Source organism: Hypanus sabinus, chromosome 27 (genome assembly GCF_030144855.1).
Source record: "Hypanus sabinus isolate sHypSab1 chromosome 27, sHypSab1.hap1, whole genome shotgun sequence".
Lineage (NCBI taxonomy): Eukaryota > Metazoa > Chordata > Chondrichthyes > Myliobatiformes > Dasyatidae > Hypanus > Hypanus sabinus.
The window spans coordinates 36,230,979-36,246,527 of NC_082732.1; the positions used below are offsets into that span (position 1 = coordinate 36,230,979).

At 42.6% G+C, this 15,549-nt stretch overlaps 1 protein-coding gene across 1 annotated transcript in view; it reads right to left on the reverse strand.

Annotated features, from left to right (window-relative positions):
• The window catches only part of LOC132382220 (tumor necrosis factor receptor superfamily member 14-like), a 72,311-nt gene that overhangs the window by 32,021 nt on the left and 24,741 nt on the right, over positions 1-15,549 (reverse strand). The window contains exon 8 of the mRNA XM_059952226.1: positions 8,198-8,300. Within this exon, the coding sequence (XP_059808209.1) occupies positions 8,198-8,300 (103 nt within the window). The remainder of the gene's footprint in view (positions 1-8,197; positions 8,301-15,549) is intronic.

Here is a 15,549-nt window from a genome sequence, read left to right on the forward strand (position 1 = left end):
AATTTTAGGATTATCCAGTTCAATCACCAGTGTGGCTCAGTGAGGATTCTACACTCTGTTCAGTTTTTGAGCACTGTTTATTTTGTCCTGCACATAGCATAGTAGGAACTGTAGTAAATCAGATTGCCCGGGTGCAACAATTCTCCATTCAAAGACTGTAGAATCTTGGCAAACATGTTTAACAGTGACTAGGGTGCTCAAAGCCTGTGCCCCCCAGCTATGTGGAGTACTTCACCATGTCTTCAACCTGAGCCTGAGTGGCATTGACCCCCCGCATCATGAAGACCCTGCAGAGACTTGTTCTAGAGCAGCTCCGGCCTATGGTTAGGCCACACTTAGACCTTCTCCAGTTCGCCTATCAGCCCCAACTAGGAGTTGAGGATGCCATCGTCTACCTGCTGAACCCTGTCTACGTGCACCTGGACAAGCCGGCGAGCACGGTGAGGGTCATGTTTTTTGACTTCTCCAGTGCGTTCAACACCATCCGCCCTGCTCTGCTGGGTGAGAAGCTGACAGTGATGCAGGTGGATGCTTCCCTGGTGTCATGGATTATTGATTACCTGATTGGCAGACCACAGTACGTGTGCTTGCAACACTGTGTATCAGACAGAGTGGTCAGCAGCACTGGGGCTCCACAGGGGACTGTCCTGTCTCCCCTTCTCTTCACCATCTACACCTCGGACTTCAACTACGACACAGAGTCTTGCCATCTTCAGAAGTTTTCTGATGACTCTGCCATAGTTGGATGCATCAGCAAGGGAGATGAGGCGGAGTACAGGGCGAAGGTGGAAAACTTTGTCACATGGTGTGAGGAGAACCATCTGCAGCTTAATATGAAAAAGACTAAGGAGCTCGTGGTGGTCTTGAGGAGGGCTAAGGCACCGGTGACCCCTGTTTCCATCCAAGGGGTCCCTGTGGACATGGTGGAGGATTACAAATACCTGAGGATACAAATTGACAATAAACTGGACTGGTCAAAGAACACTGAGGCTGTCTACAAGAAGGGTCAGAGCCGTCTCTACTTCCTGAGGAGACTGAGGTCCTTTAACATCTGCCGGACAATGCTGAGGATGTTCTATGAGTCTGTGGTGGCCAATGCTATCATGCTTGCTGTTGTGTGCTGGGGCAGCAGGCTGAGGGTAGCAGACACCAACAGAATCAACAAACTCATTTGTGAGGCCAGTGATGTTGTGGGGGTGGAACTGGGCTCTCTGACGGTGGTGTCTGAAAAGAGGAAGCTGTCCAAGTTGTGTGGCATATTGGACAATGCCTCCCATCCACTCCGTAATGTACTGGTTAGGCACAGGAGTACATTCAGCCAGAGACTCATTCCACCGAGATGTAACACTGAGCATCATAGGAAGTCATTCCTGCCTGTGGCCATCAAACTTTACAACTCCTCCCTTGGAAGGTCAAACACCCTGAGCCAATAGGCTGGTCCTGGACTTGGCATAATTTACTTCTTATTACTTAATTATTTATGGTTTTATATTGCTATATTTCTACACTATCCTTGGTTGGTGCGACTGTAACGAAACTCAGTTTCCCGCGGGATCAATAAAGTATGTCTGTCTGTATCTTCCACATAATTCAATTTAATCTACAATATATTTGAAAGTTAATTTTCAAAAATATATGTTGGCAAGATTTTGCAAATTTATGAATAGAAAGAAAAACAAAATTGAAATTACCACTAATAAAAGCTATTATGGTTGGAACTCTGGTTCAGCATTCTGTAGTCTGGCAAATCACGAAGTGTGGCATAGTTTAGATCTGACACTATTAGTTTGCAAAGCACACTTGTATTATTCAGATGTCTCCCCTTTCCTTTTCAGTCCTGAAGAAGGGTCTTGAGCCAACATGTTCCAAAGATGCTGCCTGAAGTGCTGAATTTCTCCAGTATTTTATCTATGTCACTGGTATTATCATTTTATATTTAATTAGCAAAATATTTCTCTATTAGCAATATGTGAGACACACAATTCATGTTGAAAATTAAACATAAAGTGTGTGAGGAACTACCCTAGTTTACCAGGGGCAATATTCTGTAGACTGGCAGTTCACAGCAGGCACACACTTAAGGAATTTGCTTAGAAAACAGATATAGCAATCTCTTATCAATACTTGCTACTGTCAGTTCACAGTGGGAAGCAAATTATGGGATGTACCTGGTCTATGATTTTCACACAGACAGTGAAAAACTGTTTCATTTGCCATGCAGGTTGATCAGTCTAAAACAAATACTTTCAGGCAGTACAAAGCAAAATGCAGTAACAGAATGGAAAATACAGTTTTACTGATACAGTTACAGAGAATGTACAGTGTAGATAGGTGCAAGGGCCATGACAAGTTAGACTAAGAGATTCAGGAGGTCATCTTCATCTTACAATATGCTCAAGACTTTTAAAGAGGTGGGATTCAAGCTATCCTTGAAACTGCTGGCGTGTGCTTTCAAACTTCTGTATCTTCTGCCCAATGGAAGGTGGAAGCAGAAAAGATGTCCAGTGTGGGAGTAGTCCTTGATCATGTTGGTTGCTTGTCCAAGGCATTGGGAAGAGTAAGGAGAGTTCATGAAGGGAAGGCTAGTTCTTATGATGGACTGAGCCGTGCCCTCAACTCTGTGTAGCATCTCGTGGTCTTGGCAGAGCATTAGCCACGCCAAGCTGTTTACATTGATAAAGATTAGTCAAAGGAGACTGCCAAATTTCCTTAGCCTTCTGAGGAAGTCGAAATGTTGGTATGTTTTCTTGGCCATAGACTGAACGTGCTACAGGTGGTATTTACATCAGGAACTTTAAGCTCTCAATCATCTCCACCTCAGCATCACAAATACATCCAGGAGCATGTACTCCAGGAAATGAGCAGCCCCTTTGTTCTGCTGCCATTGAGGAAAAGGTTCTTGTATTAACACCATGCCACTTTGCTCTCTGTATCCTTCTGGTACTCCACCTCATCATGTTTGAGATTGAGTTCACTACGGCGGTAACATCTACAAACCTTTACATGGAGTTAGATCACAGTCTGAACAAGTCGTGAGTGTACAGGGAGCAAAGTAAGTAAATTGGAAACACAGCCTTGTGATTCAAAGACGCAAAGTACGCTTATTATCAAAGTATGTATGCAGTGTGCAACCCTGATATTCGTCTCCTCAAGACAGCAATGAAACAAAGAAAACCACGGAACTGGATCAAAGAAAAACAGCAAACACCTCCTCCCCCCCACACAAAACAAAACAATTCATGCAACCGAAAGTAAAAAGAAAAATGTGAAAAAACTCAGAATAAAAAAAAACAAAATCGAAAGAGTCCAGGTATAATTCTGTTCAAGGATTTCAAAATACATTTATTATCACTGTATAATTTATAAAACCTTGCAATTTCTCTGCTTATAAGCAGCCACAAAGCAGGAAAGCCAAAAGAATTCAATTTTAAAAAAGACCAACACCCAATCGATAGAGAAAGGGGGGGGGGGGGGGGAGAAAACTCAAATCATGCAAAGAATAAAAGCAAGCAACAGCATTCCTAACCAAATTCAGTCCATTGACCTGAATCCTGGAGCCACCAGAGTAGGCCCATAGCCTCGGTCTCAAGTTAATCATTTAGTGGGGCAAGACTCTGCGAAGCTGACAAGTCAGCGCCATGGAGAGAGAAGTGAACATCGCGGAAGAGTGAGCAGAATTGGCCCGACACTGTGCCCTTACAATCCACCTGGGCTGGAGTTTAAATACTGTATCATGCCACATACTAGGACCCAGGCCCCAGGTACTCCCTGGGCCAAGATCTCGCCGCCCAGCCAAAGAACATTCTTGACCTTTCCAAATTGGCTCAGCACGTGGATCAATCTTGAACCAACCTCACTTTTGGTTCAGCTGGGCAGGCTACAAAACTCCTCCGCCACAACTCCTCTCCGAATTTCTCTCTTCAACTCCATCTCTGACTCCCACACTGTTCTGATCACGTTACACTCCAAGCATGCATCGCACCAGCACAGCTCAACCCTCGAGTTCACTTCGCCTTCACTCACCACTCCACTGTTTCCCTCAAGAAGTGTTCTTAATAATGTTGAGGATCCAGTTATTGAAGGAAGTGCTGAGTCCTAGGTCTGGAACTTTGGAGATAAGTTTGTTTCTTATGATACTGAAGGCAAAGTTGCAGTCAATAAACAGGAAATTAAATTCCAGACATTCCAGAGATGAATGTGGAGCCTGCAAGAACTTGTCTGCTTAGGAACTGTTTCAACAGTTGCAAATTGTAGTGGTTCAAGGTTTCTGGAGCTGGCCATAACCAACCTTTCAAAGCACTTTATGATGGTGGATGGTAGTTGCACTAAGGCATGCTAGTTTTCTTTTTCCTGTGGCATTGAGATGATAGTGATCTCCCTAAAGTGGGTAGAAACCTCAGATTGGAGTAGGAAGTGGTTAGAAATGTACGCATAAAACCCTGTTTGCCTGTTTATGGACAAAGGATCAAAGGATGTGGGCCAGATACGTTCTGTGGGCTCACTCACTGGAAAGCTGATCCGACATCTGCAGCAGTGACTGTGAGTTCAGGTGTTTTGGAGGCTGCTGTCATTTCAATACCATTCTGTTCAAAACATGCATTGAGCTCATCAGTGATAATGCCCAGCCTGTTATAGCAGACAAGCCCTGATGGCTGGTCTGGGACTCGACTTTGAGCTGGTCTTGTCTCTTGGCATTCCTGATAGCTTTACAAAGGCCGTAGCTCAGTTTCATGTACGGGTTAGAGTCAGCTCATTAGAATAGAGCAGACCTACAATTCTTAGGAAGCCAATCTCTCAGTTTACCATCGTTTCTGTCTGGCAAACACCCAAACTGACCTCTGTACTGTGCAGTCCTCTACACACTTCCTGATGAAGTCCGACTGTGGTGACATACTCTTTTAGATTGGCCACGGAGTCCTTGAATATTCACCAGTCTACCGACTCACAGAAGTGTAAAACTTCATCTATTTCCACAACATGAGAAATTCTGCAGATGCTGGAAATCCAAAACAATACACGCAAAATGCTGGAGGAACTCAGCAGACCAGGCAGCATCCATGGTTGCTGCCTCATCTGCCGAGTTCCTTAAGTGTGTTGATATTTATTTCCTCAGACCGGCATTGTATGATTTTCTGTACTGGATCCTCATGGATGTCAGAGTGAACTGACCAGCCCAGGGATTAGGCATATATTTACATAGGGGGTTCTAGGGCTATTTCTCAGGTTTCCAGGATGCTGGACTAAGAAGTCTCAACCTGTCCAAGTATGAAAATCCTCTATGAAAAGGCTACACATACGAATGAGAAACTTGACTGCCTTACGGAAATATTACACAAAAAACTTCAATATAAACAAAACAGCACAGAGAGGCATCTATGTACATATGTTTTCATATAAAAAGGGAAATATCACTGATAAAATAAACTTCATTAGAACATAGTTTATACAGTTGAACTACGCTCTATGAACATAGAATGCAGTACAGGAGAGGAACAGGTCCTACAGCCCACAATGTTGTAAGCTAATTAAATTAGTATTTTCTTCTGTCTACACAATGTCCATATTCTTCCATTTCCTGCACATCCACATGCTTATCTAAGAACCTTGTGATCGCCCCCTCCACCCCAGGACACAGCACGTTCCAAGAATCACCAATCTTCTGAATAAAAATACTTCGCCCCCACTCTGGTAAAAGACATTTCAACTCTGGTAGAAAGATACCGGCAGTCTATCATTTCCTCTTATAATCCTAGAAACCTTTTTCAAATCTTCCTCAGCCTCTGCTGCTCCAGAGAAGCCAGCCCAAGTTTGTCCAGCCTATTCCTATAGCAGATGCACTCTAAGCCAGACAGCATCCTGGTAAACCTCTCTGCACCCCCTCCTTCCCATAATAGGGTAACCAGAACAATGCAATATTCTAGATGGGGCCTGACTAGAATTTTATACAGCTGCAACATAACTTCTCGACTCTTCAACTCAGTTCCTCAGCATTAAAGATAAGCATATCATATGATTTCTTTACCACACTATCAACCCGTAATCACTTTCAGGGAGCTATGAACTTAAGCCCCAAATCCTTCTGGTCACCAACACTGTTAATGGTCTTGCCAGTAACAGTGGATTGTCTCTTTGTATTTCCAAAAGTGCATCACTTCACATTGGATCATTTCTGTGCCCATATCTACAACCTGTTTACATATTGCTGTACCCTTTGCCAGACACCTACACTATCCACAAGAACATTATTTGCAAACTTACCAACCACCCATCTACGTTTTCATATACAGCGGCATGCAGAGGTTTGGGCACCCCGGTCAAAATTTCTGTTACTGTGAATACTTAAGTGAGCAGAACTGATCTCCAGAAGTCATAAAGTTAAAGATGAAACATTCTTTTCAACAATTTAAGCAAGATTCATGTATTATTTTTGTTCAGTACAATTTTAGAGTGAAAAAAAGGAAAGGAGCACCATGCAAAACTTTGGGCACCCCAACAAATTTGAGCTCTCAGATAACTTTTACCAAGGTCTCAGACCTGAACTAGCTTGTTAGGCCTATGGCTTGTTCACAATCATCATTAGGAAAGGCCAGGTGATGCAAATTTCAAACACCCTGACTCCTCAAACCTTGTCCCAATAATCAGCAGCCATGGGCTCCTCCAAGCAGCTGCCTAGCACTCTGAAAATTAAAATAAATGATGCCCATAAAGCAGGAGAAGGCTATACGTAGATAGCAAAGCGTTTTCAGGTAACCGTTTCCTCAGTTCATAAGGCAATTAAGAAATGGCAGTTAACAGGAACGGTGGAGGTCAAGTTGAGGTCAGGAAGAGCAAGAAAACTTTCCGAGAGAACTGCTCGTAGGATTGCTAGAAAGGCAAATCAAAACCCCCGACTGACGGCAAAAGACCTTCAGGAAGATTTAGCAGACTCTGGAGTGGTGGTGCACTGTTCTCCTGTCATCAGAAGAAAAGCTTTCCTGCGTCCTCACCACAAAATCCAGCGTCAGAAGTTTGCAAAGGAACATCTAAACAAGCCTGATGCAGTTTGGACTGATTTCAAAAGTTTCAAATAGAACTTTCTGGCCGCAATGAGCAAAAGTATGTTCAGAGAAAAAAGGGTGCAGAATTTCATGAAAAGAACATCTCTCCCACTGTTCAGCACAGGGGTGGATCGATCATGCTTTGGGCTTGTGTTGCAGCCAGTGGCACGGGGAACATTTTACTGGTAGAGGGAAGAATGAATTCAATTAAATACCAGCAAATTCTGGAAGCAAACATCACACCACCTGTAAAAAAAAAAGCTGAAGATGAAAAAAGGATGGCTTCTACAACAGGATAATGATCCTAAACACACCTGAAAATCCACAATGGACTATCTCAAGAGGCGCAAGCTGAAGGTTTTGCCATGGCCCTCACAGTTCCCCCCCCCCGCCCCCACCTAAACATCTTCGAAAATCTGTGGATAGATCTCAAAAGAGCAGGGCATGGAAGACGGTCCAAGAATCTCACAGAACTAGAAGCCTTTTGCAAGGAAGAATGGGCCAAGATCCCCCAAACAAGAATTGAAAGAGTCATAGCGGGCTACAGAAAGCACTTACAAGCTGTGATACTTGCCAAAGGGGGTGTTACTAAGTACTGATCATGCAGGGTGCTCAAACTTTTGGTTTGGGCCCTTTTCCTTTTTTGTTATTTTGAAACTGTAAATGATGGGAAAAAAAAAGAAATCTTGCTTAAAATATTAAAGGAATGTGTCATCTTTAACTTTATGCCTTTTGGAAATCAGGTCATCTTTTACTCGCTTAGCTATTCACAGTAACAGAAATTTTGACCAGAGGTGCCAAACCTTTGCATGCCACTGTAGGTCATTTATATGTTTCACAAACAGCAGGGGTTCCAAGTACAGATCCCTGCAGAACACCACTAATCAGAAACCTCCAGCCAGAATAAATCCCACTGACTACTACCCTGTCTTCTATGGGCAGGCCAGTTCTGAATCCAAACAGCCAATTCACCATGGATCCTGTTTAATTATTATCTCTGGATGAACCTCCCTTCAGTGAACTTGTCAAAGCCTTACTAAAATCAATTTCTGGCATGTTTTTTTTTAGTAAAAATATAGCTGCACCACTTTTGAAAGCTAATGAAAAGCATTCTGTTGGTATTGAGATAATTATTGTATAAAGTACTGGCCATCACTTACCTGGAGAGCACAATGAACAACAGACACCATTATTGTCATACTCCCCTGGGTCACAAGCAGTTGTCACTGGAATTTGGGAAATCAGGAATAGAAGGAAACTAATCTGTAATTAAACATTAAATATAGGGATTACTACAACTGAAAAAAATTACTTTTTTTTAAAAACAGAAGTATCACTGCAGATTTAATAAAAATCTTCCATTTCACTCGACAGTGTAATTATAAAGCTCTACTGTTTCATGACTATTAATAAAGAAATAGTTCTCTTTTATATAAATTAATCAGCATCGTTACTGTCAGGTTTTCAACAGGGACTGGGGCAATTATATAAATTATATTGCAAACTATGGTTTAATGCATAAAATTGTAAGTGCACAGTTACTCCAAGAGATTTGGAAGTCATTTTTATTTGAATTAAAGACCGAAAATGATAAAAATTCTCAGTTAGTCAGGCTGTGTTTTTGGTAAATGTTTCTGGTTGACAAGCAAAGCATAAAAGATATTTGAAACTTCACTAAAAAAAGGGCTGAGAATACTCAGCTGGTCAGGCGACATCTGTGGAGAGATGCTGACTCACCACCAATGCTCCCTTACTACTCTAATTTTACTGTTTCATCAGTGTTTAAATAATGTGTCTCGTCCAGCTTATTATTTCTAGCATAAACATAAGAAATTCTGCAGATGCTGGAAATCTTGAGCAAAACACATAAAATGCTGGAGGAACTGAGCAACTATAAAGGATGTTGCCTGGATTGGGGAGCACACCTTATGAGAATAAGTTGAGTGAACTCGGCCTTTTTTCCTTGGAGCAACGGGGGATGAGAGGTGACCTGATAGAGGTGTATAAGCTGATGAGAGGCATCGATCATGTGGACAGTCAGAGGCTTTTTCCCAGGACTGGAATGACTAGCACGAGAGGACACAGTTTTAAGGTGCTTGGAAGTAGGTACAGAGGAAATATCAGGGTAAGTTTTCTTTTTATGCAGCGAGTGGTGAGTGTATGGATTGGGCTGCTGGCAATAGTTGTGGAGGTGGATACGATAGGGTCTTTTAAGAGACTCCTGGACAGGTATATGGAGCTCAGAAAAATAGAGGGACCTAGGTAATTTCTGAGGTAAGGACACGTTCGGCACAGCTTTGTGGGCCGAAGGGCCTGTATTGTGCTGTAGGTTTTCCATGTTTCTAGAAAGGGGAATAAATAGTTGATGTTTCTGACCAAGACCCTTCGCCATCAAGGCTTGAAAGAAAGAGGGAAGAAACCATATTAATAAAGTGAAGAGGGGGGGTGGAATGGGTACAGGGTACGAGCTGGCAGATGAAGGGCATTTCAGAATCAGAACCAGGTTTAATATCACCGGCATCTATTGTTACATTTGTTAACTTCCACCATTTGACAGACTTCCAGAACCAAAGTGACCTGACTTTTTAAAAACTTATTTTAAATCACTTCCTGATACCAACACTAGCCACTAAAAAAAAAATCATGACTACTGAAATACAACAAATCGTTTGACCAGTTTATCCAGTTGCATTGTGGCAGATGATGTTTCCTTGTTGGTAGCTTTGATGAGAAAAACTAAGTGATTTGATTTGCATATTCACTGATTAAAGTTTATCAGAATTAGAATCAAGTTTAATATCATGACATTCAATACTGTGCAAAAATCTTAAGCACACGTATAGCCAGGGTGCCTAAGACTTTTGCTCAGTGCTGTATTTGTCACCATGAAGCGGAGCGCAAGATTGTAAATCTGGTGGGAGCAAAGGAAGTTGGGAATGGCGAGGGAGGAGCATCATGAGAGAGGTAACAGAGAAGGAGTGCCAGGGGCAGGTGGTGGTGTGGGTGCAGACATACCCAGTCCTGAGATACCAGGCAAGGTCATTTGATTCTCAATTTGATTTATTAATCATTACAGAATGTCTCTCTGGTGCTCTCCACTGCCCCCTCTCCCTTCCCCCTTTCCCAACCATGATTACCTTCTCCCTGCCCACTTCCCACTTTCAGAACCAGACTTATCAGGAGTTGTGAAATTTGTTTTTTTGCAGCAGCTGTACAGTGCGATACATAAAATGACTCAGTACTGTGCAAAAGTCTCAAGCACCTAGCTGTACAGTACATATGTGCCTAAGGCTTTTGCACAGTACTACATGTCCTGAAATTTATTGTTTTCCATCAGCACTACATGTACGTAGAAAACTACAATTTACACTAAAAATTAATTTTGAAAAGTAAATTTAGTAAGACAAAAAAGTGAGCAAAGATAGTGAGGTACTGTTCATAGGTCGGTTCATCTACTGGTGAAGGGGAAGTTCACCCTAAAACCTTGAGAGTGTCTTCAGATTGTTTCTTTCAGGATATCTCCTCTGGACCTGTGGAGTGACATCAGGTCTGCCAGGTGTTTTGTCAAAGACAACATTCTCGGTTGCCGGTGTCACATTGCTGTCAGTGTCATGATCATCATGGAGAGGCAAGTCCAGTGGCTGTAATGTGTCCGTCTTGCTGGATGCAATCGACTCAGGTGTGTTCTTCAGTTGAGCATCCATTATCTGGTCCACATCTCCAGGTCTGATCTCCAACATCCACTGTGTACATCAGTGGTCCAGTTCCTGTAGCTATCATACTGGTTGACCACCTGTTCTCTTGGTAATCACACACTAGGACTTCCTGTCCAATCTCGAAGCTCCTTTCTGATTCTCTCAGCAACTGACTGAACTGTTTATTCTGCATTTCCCTCCAGAGGTCTGGTTTCAGGTCTATGCGAGATCTCAGATTCCTGCTCATGAACAGTACTGCAGGTGTTTAATTTGTCATTACAAGGCCAGAGGTCCAATACACAAAAAGGAAGTTGTCCACCTTGTGCTGTAGAGAAATGTCCTCCTTGTCCATCGCTTTAATGGACTTCTTGAACGTTGGGATAAATCTTTCAGCTAACCCATTCATTGCTGGGTGGTGAGGAGCTGATTTGAAATGTTTGATGTTCTTTTTCTTCATGAATCATCTGAATTCTGACCTGTATCATGGTCTGTTGTCACTGACAATTTTTTCAGGTAAGCTCGTCCTGGTGAAGATAGTCCTCAGAGCGGAAGTAGTCCTTTCTTAGCTGATTAACTTCATTGGTACGACCTCTGGCCACTTCAAATGAGCATCCACAGTAATCGGACATGGAGTCCATGAATGGCCCAGCAAAGTCAGTATGTACTCTTTGCCACGGTGAGGACAGTCATTCTCATGGGGGTAACGGTGCCTGTGGGGGTGCATTTTGAACATTTTGGCATCCTGAACAGCTTTGGGCCGAGTCTTCAATCTATTCCCAGCCACCACACATTGCTCCATGCCACAGTCTTCATCTTGACTGTACCCAGGTGTTCTTCATGCAGATTCTCTAACACTCTGGCACGCAGTTTGGAAGGAACTGCACGAGATCTACAAGTCAGCATCCTTGATGTACTGGTAGTTGGTCTCATCTCACTGAGAACTCTGGAAACATTGGGTTACCATGAGCTGGCCATCCTTGCATGCTGATGTCATAGACAATGTTGGGTCATTCCTTGTTTTTCTTTATATTTGTTACCAATGTGGTGTGGAACACTTCTGCTGAATCACGGTATGAAGACTTTCCTTCTTCAGCTGCCAACAGTGGAAGACATGACAGTGTTGCTGTGTTGTTTGGTACCCTTGAACTCTACATCACAAAAGTGGACACCTAGGAACAACGCCCAACGTTGTAACCGGGTAGCAGACATCACTCGAATTCCCTTCCTCGGATTGAAAACAGACACAAGTACATGGTGATCTGTCACTAGAGTAAACTTTTGTCTGTAGAGGTAGTGATGGAACTTCTTATTCCCCATACTAGATTAAGGGCCTCTTGCTTAATCTGTGCATAGTTGCATTATGCTCTTGTCAGTGATCTTGAAGCAAACACAATCAGACGTTCAGATCCATCTTTCATAGAGTGTGACAAAATGCCCCAATGCCATAAGGGGATGCATTGCACGCAGTCTGATGGGCAGTGATGAGTCATAATGGGTGAGCAGTTCATCTGATGTCAGCAGTCTCTTTGTTTCTTTGAACGCTCTTTCACATCAGTCAGACCATTCCCACTTTGGCCTTGATTGCAAAAGTGTGTTCAATGGATGCAGCATTGTAGCAATGTTTGGGAAAAACTGGTTATAGTAGATTACAAGGCCAGAGTATGACCTGAGGTATGACACATATTCTGGTTTGGCCTGTAGCACTGCCTCAGTCTTGTTTTGTGACTTATGTAAGCCATGCTTGTCAATGACATGTCCACAATATGCGATTTCATTCTTGGAAAAACTCACATTTCTCTCTTTTTGCGTGCGGACCATACTCACTCAGTCTGGTATGAGCTTTACCAAATTTCTGGAGGTGCTCTTCATTATTTCTGCCAGTTACAATGATATCATCAAGGTAACACTGTGTTCCTGGGATATCGTGGAGCACTTGATCCATTGCACTTTGCCAAATTGCTGGAGCTGATATGACATCAAAGACGAGACGATTATACTGGAAAAGTCCCTTCTGAGTGTTGATCGTGAGGGATTTCTTGCTTGACTCCGCAATCTCCATTTGCCGATAGGCTTATGACAAGTCAATCTTTGAAAACCTCTCCCCGTCTGCCAAAGAGGCAGAAATGTTTTCTATTCATGGTAGAGGACAGCACAATACACAGCACCGGGTTGATGCTCACTTTGAAATCCCCATGTATGTGAACTGCTCCAGCCTTCCCTTTCCTGATCACTGGGACAATGGGCATAGCCCAATCCCTCCACTCAAACTTGGAGAAAATTCCAGAAGCCTCCAAGCTCTGAAGTTCAGCATCCACTTTAGGACGTAGCGTCCAAGGCACTGGACATGCTTTATGGAATCTTGGTGTTGCAGCTTCATCCATTTCATTTCTGGCCTTCGTGCCTTTGAGCTTATCAATGTCCTTCTCAAACATTTTCTCATTAGCATCATGTTTATTATCACCAGTGTGACGTGAAACTTGTTAATTTAGCAGCAGCAATACAATGCAATACATAATATAAAAGAAAAAAAACAAAATAAATAATGATAAGTAAATCAATTACAATATACATATATTGAATAGATTAAAAATTGTGCAAAAAACAGAAATGCTATATATTAAAAAATGTGAGGTAGTGTCCATGGGTTCAATGTCCATTTAATAATCAGATAGGAGAGGGGAAGAAGCTGTTCCTGAATCGCTGAGTGTGTGCCTTCAGGCTTCTGTACCTCCTACCCAATGGCAACAGCGAGAAATAGGCATGCCCTGGCCGCTGGAGGTCCTTAATAATGGACGTTGCTTTTCTGAGACACCACTCCTTGAAGATGTCCTGGGTTCTTTGTAGGCTAGTACCCAAGATGGAGCCAACTAAGTTTATAATCTTCTGCAGCTTTTTTCAGTCCTGTGCAGTAGCCCCCCTGCGCATTAAGCAGCTGTGGCAGTCTCTGGTTAGTGTTATCGTCTGGGCTCCAGTTGTCTGTTGATGAGATATTGAGAACTTTGATTGAGTGCCAGTCTAGTTGGTTTTTTCTCAACCATTCATTTCTGAAGTGTGTAGGCCCTCCACTTTTCAACACATAAAGCAATAGCTGCCATGTATGACCTCCATACATCACATTCACTTCCAGTTTGCCTTTGGGGGAAACTTTTTCGCTTGTGTAGGTCTTTAGCATCACTTAGATCTTCTATAATGGTAGCTTAGAAAACACAAGTCTTTTGTAGTCAGCCCTTGAAATTATAGACAAAGCTGACCCTGTGTCCAGTTCCATTTTCAGTTTTACACCAGATATATCTGTAGTGATCCATATGATTTTGTTATCTGCTTCAGTAATACTATGCAGTTCCAGGCATGAAAGCTCACCTTTGCCAGAGCCTGTGCTGTCTGATACTGTTTTACATTCAGCCATTTTATGCATTTGCTTAGTTTTGTGTGTGAAACTTTTCACTCTGTTGTGCTTTTTGTCTGCCTTGCACACTCTCACTACATGACCTTGTCCCTGACAATTTCTGCAAACTTTTTCTTTAAGCCAATAGTCACTTGCATCTTGGGAGGGAATGCCACATTGACAACATTTTTAGCTTTTTGCACTATTCAGGGACATTTTGTGCATTTCACATTCTAACTTCTTTTCCTGTAGTTCTGCTGCATCCTTTGCTGCAGTCTCTATCGATACTGCAATGGTCAGTGCCCATTCTAAGGTTAGGTCTTTTTCTGACCGTAGCCTCTTTTGGGTGCTTTGACTATGCATGCCACATACAAGCCTGTCCTTTAATGCATCAGAAATCCCATCTCTGAAATCACTGTACTGATAAAAGTTGGCGTCGTTCTGCAATGTGTTCAGAAATGCTTGCTTACTTTGACCAGTTCCTTCTGAAATATCTAAATTTCTCAGCTATTACAAGGGGTTTATGGCTCAAGTGATTTTGTAAAATGGTTACAATTTTGTCAAATGTCTTGGTTGCTTGCTTGCCAGGGGTTGCTAAGTTGCATAAAAGACAGGACGTTCCAGCCCCCATTAAGCCAAGAAGGTGGGATTGACTTGGACCAGACTGTCAACTCCTGGAGAACAGTAGTCTCCAAAGCTTCACTCTTTGCTAACTATTACAAGGCTGCACACATTTACCACTTGCAAAGTATTAAAAACTGAATACATTACCAAAAACAAAACTAAGCAGAACGAACTCCATGACTCCCTGGAAGATTCTCCCATCTCCACTCACCAGTCAACTTCTGACAACACTATCCCATGCAACCGAAAGGGCGTACACCATTATCCTTTTGCTTATCCACCATCCTTTTACCTCTTTCCTTCCCTTTATCCCAGAAGAATATCAGTTTTTCCAGGTGAAGTCGTTCACTGGCAGTGTTATCAGTTTTGTGGACTCCAAAACCTGTTCACAGCATGAATCATCTGAGCTTGAGAAACCTCCATTCAGTCTGCGAGGGTGATCCTGCCACTTTGCAATACTCCCACATTGACTTCTCAGTTTGCAACCTCCTACATTTCTCCAGAAATGCCCAACACTAGCTCAAGATACAGCACATCATCCTCCTTCTGGCTATGTTGTGGTCCTTTTACGATTCAATTTATGACAAACTTCGATCTCATACCACAAATACAAGCACAGCACCACGGAATTTCTAGGCAGGTAGCTTCTGCACCAACACTGCCAAGTTAATCCTTTTACTGTAGTGCAACCATATATCTTGTCTAACTGATGTGCACATTGGTTGGAAGCCAAAATCTACCAGAGAACTATAATTTTTTAAAAATTGCAAAGTACTAGGCCAGAAGATAGAGATGACACTGGAGTATT